Source organism: Pseudophryne corroboree, chromosome 2, assembly GCF_028390025.1.
Source record: "Pseudophryne corroboree isolate aPseCor3 chromosome 2, aPseCor3.hap2, whole genome shotgun sequence".
In the NCBI taxonomy this organism is placed as follows: Eukaryota; Metazoa; Chordata; class Amphibia; order Anura; family Myobatrachidae; genus Pseudophryne; species Pseudophryne corroboree.
Window position 1 is genome coordinate 1,039,222,162 of NC_086445.1, and position 12,354 is coordinate 1,039,234,515.

The 12,354-nt window shown below is 39.3% G+C and overlaps 1 protein-coding gene across 2 annotated transcripts in view; it reads left to right on the plus strand.

Moving 5' to 3' along the window:
* CFAP44 (cilia and flagella associated protein 44) overlaps positions 1–12,354 on the plus strand; it is a 150,872-nt gene that overhangs the window by 93,408 nt on the left and 45,110 nt on the right. For both annotated transcript variants that reach the window (XM_063956812.1, XM_063956813.1), the window contains exons 26-30: positions 23–226; positions 632–827; positions 1,739–1,849; positions 2,134–2,264; positions 4,053–4,169. In XM_063956812.1, the coding sequence (XP_063812882.1) occupies positions 23–226; positions 632–827; positions 1,739–1,849; positions 2,134–2,264; positions 4,053–4,169 (759 nt within the window). The remainder of the gene's footprint in view (positions 1–22; positions 227–631; positions 828–1,738; positions 1,850–2,133; positions 2,265–4,052; positions 4,170–12,354) is intronic.

Consider the following 12,354-nt stretch of genomic DNA (forward strand, 5'->3'; position numbering starts at 1 on the left):
TTCCCCATCCTCCCTACTTCAGATTAACAAGCTGGTGAGTGATTTTGACGCCGAACTCCGCCTCCTGCGACACAAGAAGATGCATTTGGATGTGAAGATGAAAATGGCCGACCTGAGGCACGTTACGGTCTTTGAGGAGCTGCTACTGTTGAAGGAATTTGAGAAACGTGAGGACAGCCTACAGGAGAAAGTCAGCGAGCGAGTCTCCGAGTTGGAAGAAATTAAGGTGCCTATATATAATTCCGTGGCAGGGAAAAGGAGACGGGAGACTATGGGAGTAATTCCAAGTTGATCGCAGCAGGAAATTTTTTAGCAGTTGGGCAAAACCATGTGCACTGCAGGGGGGGGGGGGCAGATATAACATTTGCAGAGAGAGTTAGATTTGGGTGGGTTATTTTGTTTCTGCGCAGGTTAAATACTGGCTGCTTTATTTTTACACTGCAATTTAGATTGCAGATTGAACTCACCACACCCAAATCTAACTCTCGCTGCACATGTTATATCTGCCCCCCCTGCACTGCACATGGTTTTGCCCAACTGCTAAAAGATTTCCTGCTGCGATCAACTTGGAATTACCCCCTATGTCTCAGCAGTTAGATGATGTTGCTTTTACTATGTCTTTTTCTTGCAGAGGAAGTCTGAGGATTACCTGCAGCAGCTGGAGACCAAGAAGAAGGACATAATGAAGTTGCAGGAGAAGGAGAAGACCTTAGAGTCAACCTTCCAGACCTCCCTGGGCGAGAACCACAAATTTACCACATTCCTTACCAAAGTCTTCAAGAAGAAGATGAAGCGTACTAAGAAGAAGGAGGTGCTCGGAGACGAACGTCTGTATCCAATTTGTGCCACCATCGAGTTATCTCTTTGTTGTTTATATGTATCGACTTACTATTACATTTCTTACTAATAACAGAATTTGGGCACCTTTAGAGAAACAGTGAAGATGTACTTTTATTTATCTTAATATAGTCTAACTTTTTCTTAGGTCATAAACAATATTGCCTACAAGTTTATAGGTGTGTAGCGAATTTGAGCAAGGTTAGTCTACGTGTTGATTCCAAACCAGAGTAGATTTTATTGAATGTAAGAGGATGATAGAAGACAAAAGGCAGTCAATATGATAAGTTATTAATCTCTTTTGGGCAAGTATTGTACAGCCGTACAGCACTTTAGTGCTTCAATAACACAGTGACAGACATGGGCATATGCAAATACTTTTATAGAGACATGTAAACAAGTCCTGCACCTGGTGTCTTGTCAGTCTGACGTCTAAGTTTGGTGAATAATATTTTTCTTAGTCGTTTTAGACAGATGATTCATGCATAATAATGTACAGTTAAAAGACGGCATGTAGCGATTAACCATTTCACTGTATTTCAACAAAAAAATAGATAAAGGTACTTTGTATTCCCAGAGACTCCCAGGTCCTCTTCAAGGCTCCTCAGAAAAATGTGGATCCCAATTTAACCTCAGATTTGATTCAAAATTCTCAAAGGGTTTTAAAACGATTCATAACAAACCAATATAGGGACAGGGGGTGTAAAACTTTTCATCTAGGGGGACTGTAAAGCTCTGCAGAGTGACTGGACGTGTCACCAACACTATACATCTCCTATGCCCACACACTATGGGCAAACGCTTACCTAGTGTAGATTGGGAATCTGTCAGGGTAGAAGACCATCTACACTGTCTGTGGTTCTCCCAACATGAGGGAAGTAATGGACAATTTCATTTCCAGAGGAAGATGAGGGCAGTGATGAAGAATCGGATGAGGAGTCCACCTATGAAAGCGATGAAGAGGAAACGGAGTCGGAAGAGGGCGTCTTTGATGACTCTGTTTGCCCAGACAGTGAGTGTTGTGCATAAGTATTATATTATACCACCATGTCAGACTATACATAGTGTAGATGTTTTAGAGGGCATGCAAAACTTAAATATAATTTTCCCTATATACAAGAATGACCGAGAACATTAACAGATTTAAAGGTGTTGGGATCTTAGCAGAATCGAGCATATAAATTGAATGTTGTTATAGAGGGGGAGATGTTTTCCCTGCGCATGCCAGGCTTAATTCATAACCGCTTTTGGAGGTTAGTCATCTTTATATTGTCAACATTCACATGCCCCCTCCAGACTGCGACCCTGAGCTGTTCAGCAACACCCTACAACTGCGGGAAAACCGCTTGGACATTGAGGAGGCTCTGACAGAAGAGAAGAAGGTTGTGGACAATCTGAAGAAGGAGTGCGACACTTTGGCCAAAAAGGTAGTTCCTCAAAAATGGACTCAACATATGATAACACTGATTGTGTAACTATGCAGAGGTCATTTCAGACGAGCGCGCGGTTCAAACCACAGACGGCTTAATTTCCTCTGTACTTACCGTATCTGGACTGCACCGTACCATGGACACGGCTCCACAAACTAGAGATGCGATAGGTGTGTGACGGGGCGGAAAATCTGTAGCGGGGAAGAAGTGTAAATGTCCAATCTCCTCTCTCTCTATAACCGGCCCTCTCATTACACAGATGTTTCAGTGTTTCTCCTAAAATACTGCTCAGTTTAGTCTCACCTGCAGCTTATATTATGCCTGAGAGCGGGGGAACATCCGGAGACACTGGCCCTCATTCCGAGTTGCTCGCAGCAGGAACTTTGTTAGCAGTTGGGCAAAACCATGGCCCTCGTTCCGAGTTGTTCGCTCGCAAGCTGCTTTTAGCAGCTTTGCACACGCTAAGCCGCCGCCTACTGGGAGTGAATCTTAGCTTATCAAAATTGCGAACGAAAGATTAGCAAAATTGCGAATAGACACTTCTTACACCCCTTTTACACTCGCAGAAAAATCCCGGGATATTGCACGTGAACGCGCATCATCCCGGGATTTTTCTCAGTGGGAATGGGTACAGGGTCCATTTCCCGGGAGGAGCATGCCGGGATTTCATCCCAGGTCTCGACCAGGGTTGAACCCGGGACCGTCCCGGGAAGCTGGCAGTGCAAATGGGTATACCGGGTCAAGGCGACCCGGCACCCGTTCTCTTCATAGGAGGAGGCGGTGCTTGGAGGAGATTATCTCCAAGAACCGCCTCTGGGAGACTCGGCAGTGACGTCACTGACCCGGCAATATGCCGGGTCAGCCCGCTAATGTGAAAAGGTCATTCCCGGGAATGTGTCCCGGCAAATATACCGGGACACATTCCCGGGAATGAACTTCACTGCGAGTGTAAAAGAGGTATAAGCAGTTTCTGAGTAGCTCCAGACTTACTCGGCAACTGCGATCAGTTCAGTCAGTTTCGTTCCTGGTTAGACGTCACAAACACACCCAGCGTTCGCACAGACACTCCTCCGTTTCTCCAGCCACTCCCACGTTTTTCCCAGAAACTGTAGCGTTTTTTCGCACACACTCCCATAAAACGGCCAGTTTCCGCCCAGAAACACCCACTTACTGTCAATCACATTACGATCACCAGAACGAAGGAAAAACCTTGTAATGCCGTGAGTAAAATACCTAACTGCATAGCAAATTTACTTGGCGCAGTCGCACTGCGGACATTGCGCATGCGCATTAGCGACTAATCGCTCCGTTGCGACAAAAAAATAACGAGCGAACAACTCGGAATGACCCCCCATGTGCACTGCAGGGGGTGCAGATATAACATGTGCAGAGAGAGTTAGATTTGGGTGGGTTATTTTGTTTCTGTGCAGGGTAAATACTGGATGCTTTATTTTTACACTGCATTTAGATTGCAGATTGAACACCCCCACCCCCAAATCTAACTCTCTCTGCACATGTTACATCTGTCCCCCCTGCAGTGCACATGGTTTTGCCCAACTGCTAACAAAGTTCCTGCTGCGATCAACTCAGAATTACCCCCACTGTCTGTATTACATATAGCACTTATGTATTTATGTGAAGCTTTGTTTTCGTCTGTACGCAGTGCCAAGTTTGAGCATATAATCGCACACATATACTGTTAGTTTATTGCGCCCCCTGATGGCTGGTTCCTCTTACTTATACCACGTGGCTGATCATTCCAGATTGTTGTTTTCTTGCTGATAGATTAAGATTGTGGAAGTGACCCTGAAGACAGCAGAGGAGGAGCTGGAGGCTTTCCAGAGGGAGAAACAGAAGAAGCTAAATGAGCTGCATGTGGTGGTTCCACTAAAGCTGCACCAGGTACAGTAACTGCATGACACTACCATATCTCCAACATATACTGTAACTGCATGACACTACTATATCTCCAACATATACTGTAACTGCATGACACTACCATATCTCCAACATATACTGTAACTGCATGACACTACCATATCTCCAACATATACTGTAACTGCATGACACTACCATATCTCCAACATATACTGTAACTGCATGACACTACCATATCTCCAACATATACAGTAACTGCATGACACTACTATATCTCCAACATATACTGTAACTGCATGACACTACCATATCTCCAACATATACTGTAACTGCATGACACTACTATATCTCCAACATATACAGTAACTGCATGACACTACTATATCTCCAACATATACTGTAACTGCATGACACTACCATATCTCCAACATATACTGTAACTGCATGACACTACCATATCTCCAACATATACTGTAACTGCATGACACTACCATATCTCCAACATATACTGTAACTGCATGACACTACCATATCTCCAACATATACAGTAACTGCATGACACTACTATATCTCCAACATATACTGTAACTGCATGACACTACTATATCTCCAACATATACTGTAACTGCATGACACTACCATATCTCCAACATATACTGTAACTGCATGACACTACTATATCTCCAACATATACTGTAACTGCATGACACTACTATATCTCCAACATATACTGTAACTGCATGACACTACCATATCTCCAACATATACTGTAACTGCATGACACTACTATATCTCCAACATATACTGTAACTGCATGACACTACCATATCTCCAACATATACTGTAACTGCATGACACTACTATATCTCCAACATATACTGTAACTGCATGACACTACTATATCTCCAACATATACTGTAACTGCATGACACTACTATATCTCCAACATATACTGTAACTGCATGACACTACTATATCTCCAACATATACAGTAACTGCATGACACTACTATATCTCCAACATATACTGTAACTGCATGACACTACTATATCTCCAACATATACTGTAACTGCATGACACTACCATATCTCCAACATATACTGTAACTGCATGACACTACTATATCTCCAACATATACTGTAACTGCATGACACTACCATATCTCCAACATATACAGTAACTGCATGACACTACCATATCTCCAACATATACTGTAACTGCATGACACTACTATATCTCCAACATATACAGTAACTGCATGACACTACTATATCTCCAACATATACTGTAACTGCATGACACTACTATATCTCCAACATATACAGTAACTGCATGACACTACCATATCTCCAACATATACTGTAACTGCATGACACTACTATATCTCCAACATATACAGTAACTGCATGACACTACTATATCTCCAACATATACTGTAACTGCATGACACTACTATATCTCCAACATATACAGTAACTGCATGACACTACTATATCTCCAACATATACTGTAACTGCATGACACTACCATATCTCCAACATATACTGTAACTGCATGACACTACCATATCTCCAACATATACTGTAACTGCATGACACTACCATATCTCCAACATATACTGTAACTGCATGACACTACTATATCTCCAACATATACAGTAACTGCATGACACTACTATATCTCCAACATATACTGTAACTGCATGACACTACTATATCTCCAACATATACAGTAACTGCATGACACTACTATATCTCCAACATATACAGTAACTGCATGACACTACCATATCTCCAACATATACAGTAACTGCATGACACTACTATATCTCCAACATATACAGTAACTGCATGACACTACCATATCTCCAACATATACTGTAACTGCATGACACTACTATATCTCCAACATATACTGTAACTGCATGACACTACCATATCTCCAACATATACTGTAACTGCATGACACTACTATATCTCCAACATATACTGTAACTGCATGACACTACTATATCTCCAACATATACTGTAACTGCATGACACTACCATATCTCCAACATATACTGTAACTGCATGACACTACCATATCTCCAACATATACTGTAACTGCATGACACTACTATATCTCCAACATATACAGTAACTGCATGACACTACTATATCTCCAACATATACTGTAACTGCATGACACTACTATATCTCCAACATATACAGTAACTGCATGACACTACTATATCTCCAACATATACTGTAACTGCATGACACTACCATATCTCCAACATATACTGTAACTGCATGACACTACTATATCTCCAACATATACTGTAACTGCATGACACTACTATATCTCCAACATATACTGTAACTGCATGACACTACTATATCTCCAACATATACTGTAACTGCATGACACTACCATATCTCCAACATATACTGTAACTGCATGACACTACCATATCTCCAACATATACAGTAACTGCATGACACTACCATATCTCCAACATATACTGTAACTGCATGACACTACCATATCTCCAACATATACAGTAACTGCATGACACTACTATATCTCCAACATATACAGTAACTGCATGACACTACTATATCTCCAACATATACTGTAACTGCATGACACTACCATATCTCCAACATATACAGTAACTGCATGACACTACCATATCTCCAACATATACTGTAACTGCATGACACTACCATATCTCCAACATATACAGTAACTGCATGACACTACCATATCTCCAACATATACTGTAACTGCATGACACTACTATATCTCCAACATATACTGTAACTGCATGACACTACTATATCTCCAACATATACTGTAACTGCATGACACTACCATATCTCCAACATATACTGTAACTGCATGACACTACCATATCTCCAACATATACAGTAACTGCATGACACTACTATATCTCCAACATATACAGTAACTGCATGACACTACTATATCTCCAACATATACTGTAACTGCATGACACTACCATATCTCCAACATATACAGTAACTGCATGACACTACCATATCTCCAACATATACTGTAACTGCATGACACTACCATATCTCCAACATATACAGTAACTGCATGACACTACCATATCTCCAACATATACTGTAACTGCATGACACTACTATATCTCCAACATATACTGTAACTGCATGACACTACTATATCTCCAACATATACTGTAACTGCATGACACTACCATATCTCCAACATATACTGTAACTGCATGACACTACCATATCTCCAACATATACAGTAACTGCATGACACTACCATATCTCCAACATATACTGTAACTGCATGACACTACTATATCTCCAACATATACTGTAACTGCATGACACTACTATATCTCCAACATATACTGTAACTGCATGACACTACCATATCTCCAACATATACTGTAACTGCATGACACTACTATATCTCCAACATATACTGTAACTGCATGACACTACTATATCTCCAACATATACTGTAACTGCATGACACTACCATATCTCCAACATATACTGTAACTGCATGACACTACCATATCTCCAACATATACTGTAACTGCATGACACTACCATATCTCCAACATATACTGTAACTGCATGACACTACTATATCTCCAACATATACTGTAACTGCATGACACTACTATATCTCCAACATATACTGTAACTGCATGACACTACTATATCTCCAACATATACTGTAACTGCATGACACTACCATATCTCCAACATATACTGTAACTGCATGACACTACTATATCTCCAACATATACTGTAACTGCATGACACTACCATATCTCCAACATATACTGTAACTGCATGACACTACCATATCTCCAACATATACTGTAACTGCATGACACTACCATATCTCCAACATATACTGTAACTGCATGACACTACCATATCTCCAACATATACAGTAACTGCATGACACTACCATATCTCCAACATATACTGTAACTGCATGACACTACTATATCTCCAACATATACTGTAACTGCATGACACTACTATATCTCCAACATATACTGTAACTGCATGACACTACTATATCTCCAACATATACTGTAACTGCATGACACTACTATATCTCCAACATATACAGTAACTGCATGACACTACCATATCTCCAACATATACTGTAACTGCATGACACTACCATATCTCCAACATATACAGTAACTGCATGACACTACCATATCTCCAACATATACTGTAACTGCATGACACTACTATATCTCCAACATATACTGTAACTGCATGACACTACTATATCTCCAACATATACTGTAACTGCATGACACTACCATATCTCCAACATATACTGTAACTGCATGACACTACCATATCTCCAACATATACTGTAACTGCATGACACTACTATATCTCCAACATATACTGTAACTGCATGACACTACCATATCTCCAACATATACTGTAACTGCATGACACTACTATATCTCCAACATATACTGTAACTGCATGACACTACTATATCTCCAACATATACTGTAACTGCATGACACTACCATATCTCCAACATATACTGTAACTGCATGACACTACTATATCTCCAACATATACTGTAACTGCATGACACTACCATATCTCCAACATATACTGTAACTGCATGACACTACTATATCTCCAACATATACTGTAACTGCATGACACTACTATATCTCCAACATATACTGTAACTGCATGACACTACCATATCTCCAACATATACTGTAACTGCATGACACTACCATATCTCCAACATATACTGTAACTGCATGACACTACCATATCTCCAACATATACTGTAACTGCATGACACTACCATATCTCCAACATATACTGTAACTGCATGACACTACTATATCTCCAACATATACTGTAACTGCATGACACTACTATATCTCCAACATATACTGTAACTGCATGACACTACTATATCTCCAACATATACTGTAACTGCATGACACTACTATATCTCCGACATATACTGTAACTGCATGACACTACTATATCTCCAACATATACAGTAACTGCATGACACTACTATATCTCCAACATATACAGTAACTGCATGACACTACTATATCTCCAACATATACTGTAACTGCATGACACTACCATATCTCCAACATATACTGTAACTGCATGACACTACTATATCTCCAACATATACTGTAACTGCATGACACTACTATATCTCCAACATATACTGTAACTGCATGACACTACTATATCTCCAACATATACTGTAACTGCATGACACTACCATATCTCCAACATATACTGTAACTGCATGACACTACCATATCTCCAACATATACTGTAACTGCATGACACTACTATATCTCCAACATATACTGTAACTGCATGACACTACCATATCTCCAACATATACTGTAACTGCATGACACTACCATATCTCCAACATATACTGTAACTGCATGACACTACTATATCTCCAACATATACTGTAACTGCATGACACTACTATATCTCCAACATATACTGTAACTGCATGACACTACTATATCTCCAACATATACAGTAACTGCATGACACTACCATATCTCCAACATATACTGTAACTGCATGACACTACCATATCTCCAACATATACTGTAACTGCATGACACTACCATATCTCCAACATATACAGTAACTGCATGACACTACCATATCTCCAACATATACTGTAACTGCATGACACTACCATATCTCCAACATATACTGTAACTGCATGACACTACTATATCTCCAACATATACTGTAACTGCATGACACTACTATATCTCCAACATATACTGTAACTGCATGACACTACTATATCTCCAACATATACTGTAACTGCATGACACTACCATATCTCCAACATATACTGTAACTGCATGACACTACTATATCTCCAACATATACAGTAACTGCATGACACTACTATATCTCCAACATATACTGTAACTGCATGACACTACTATATCTCCAACATATACTGTAACTGCATGACACTACTATATCTCCAACATATACTGTAACTGCATGACACTACCATATCTCCAACATATACTGTAACTGCATGACACTACTATATCTCCAACATATACTGTAACTGCATGACACTACCATATCTCCAACATATACAGTAACTGCATGACACTACTATATCTCCAACATATACAGTAACTGCATGACACTACTATATCTCCAACATATACAGTAACTGCATGACACTACCATATCTCCAACATATACTGTAACTGCATGACACTACTATATCTCCAACATATACTGTAACTGCATGACACTACTATATCTCCAACATATACTGTAACTGCATGACACTACTATATCTCCAACATATACTGTAACTGCATGACACTACCATATCTCCAACATATACAGTAACTGCATGACACTACCATATCTCCAACATATACTGTAACTGCATGACACTACTATATCTCCAACATATACTGTAACTGCATGACACTACTATATCTCCAACATATACTGTAACTGCATGACACTACTATATCTCCAACATATACAGTAACTGCATGACACTACTATATCTCCAACATATACAGTAACTGCATGACACTACCATATCTCCAACATATACAGTAACTGCATGACACTACTATATCTCCAACATATACTGTAACTGCATGACACTACTATATCTCCAACATATACTGTAACTGCATGACACTACTATATCTCCAACATATACTGTAACTGCATGACACTACCATATCTCCAACATATACTGTAACTGCATGACACTACCATATCTCCAACATATACTGTAACTGCATGACACTACTATATCTCCAACATATACTGTAACTGCATGACACTACCATATCTCCAACATATACTGTAACTGCATGACACTACTATATCTCCAACATATACAGTAACTGCATGACACTACCATATCTCCAACATATACTGTAACTGCATGACACTACCATATCTCCAACATATACAGTAACTGCATGACACTACTATATCTCCAACATATACAGTAACTGCATGACACTACCATATCTCCAACATATACAGTAACTGCATGACACTACTATATCTCCAACATATACAGTAACTGCATGACACTACTATATCTCCAACATATACTGTAACTGCATGACACTACTATATCTCCAACATATACTGTAACTGCATGACACTACCATATCTCCAACATATACTGTAACTGCATGACACTACTATATCTCCAACATATACTGTAACTGCATGACACTACTATATCTCCAACATATACAGTAACTGCATGACACTACTATATCTCCAACATATACAGTAACTGCATGACACTACCATATCTCCAACATATACTGTAACTGCATGACACTACTATATCTCCAACATATACAGTAACTGCATGACACTACTATATCTCCAACATATACTGTAACTGCATGACACTACCATATCTCCAACATATACTGTAACTGCATGACACTACCATATCTCCAACATATACTGTAACTGCATGACACTACCATATCTCCAACATATACAGTAACTGCATGACACTACTATATCTCCAACATATACTGTAACTGCATGACACTACTATATCTCCAACATATACAGTAACTGCATGACACTACTATATCTCCAACATATACTGTAACTGCATGACACTACTATATCTCCAACATATACTGTAACTGCATGACACTACTATATCTCCAACATATACAGTAACTGCATGACACTACCATATCTCCAACATATACAGTAACTGCATGACACTACTATATCTCCAACATATACTGTAACTGCATGACACTACTATATCTCCAACATATACTGTAACTGCATGACACTACTATATCTCCAACATATACTGTAACTGCATGACACTACCATATCTCCAACATATACAGTAACTGCATGACACTACTATATCTCCAACATATACTGTAACTGCATGACACTACTATATCTCCAACATATACTGTAACTGCATGACACTACTATATCTCCAACATATACTGTAACTGCATGACACTACTATATCTCCAACATATACAGTAACTGCATGACACTACTATATCTCCAACATATACTGTAACTGCATGACACTACTATATCTCCAACATATACAGTAACTGCATGACACTACCATATCTCCAACATATACAGTA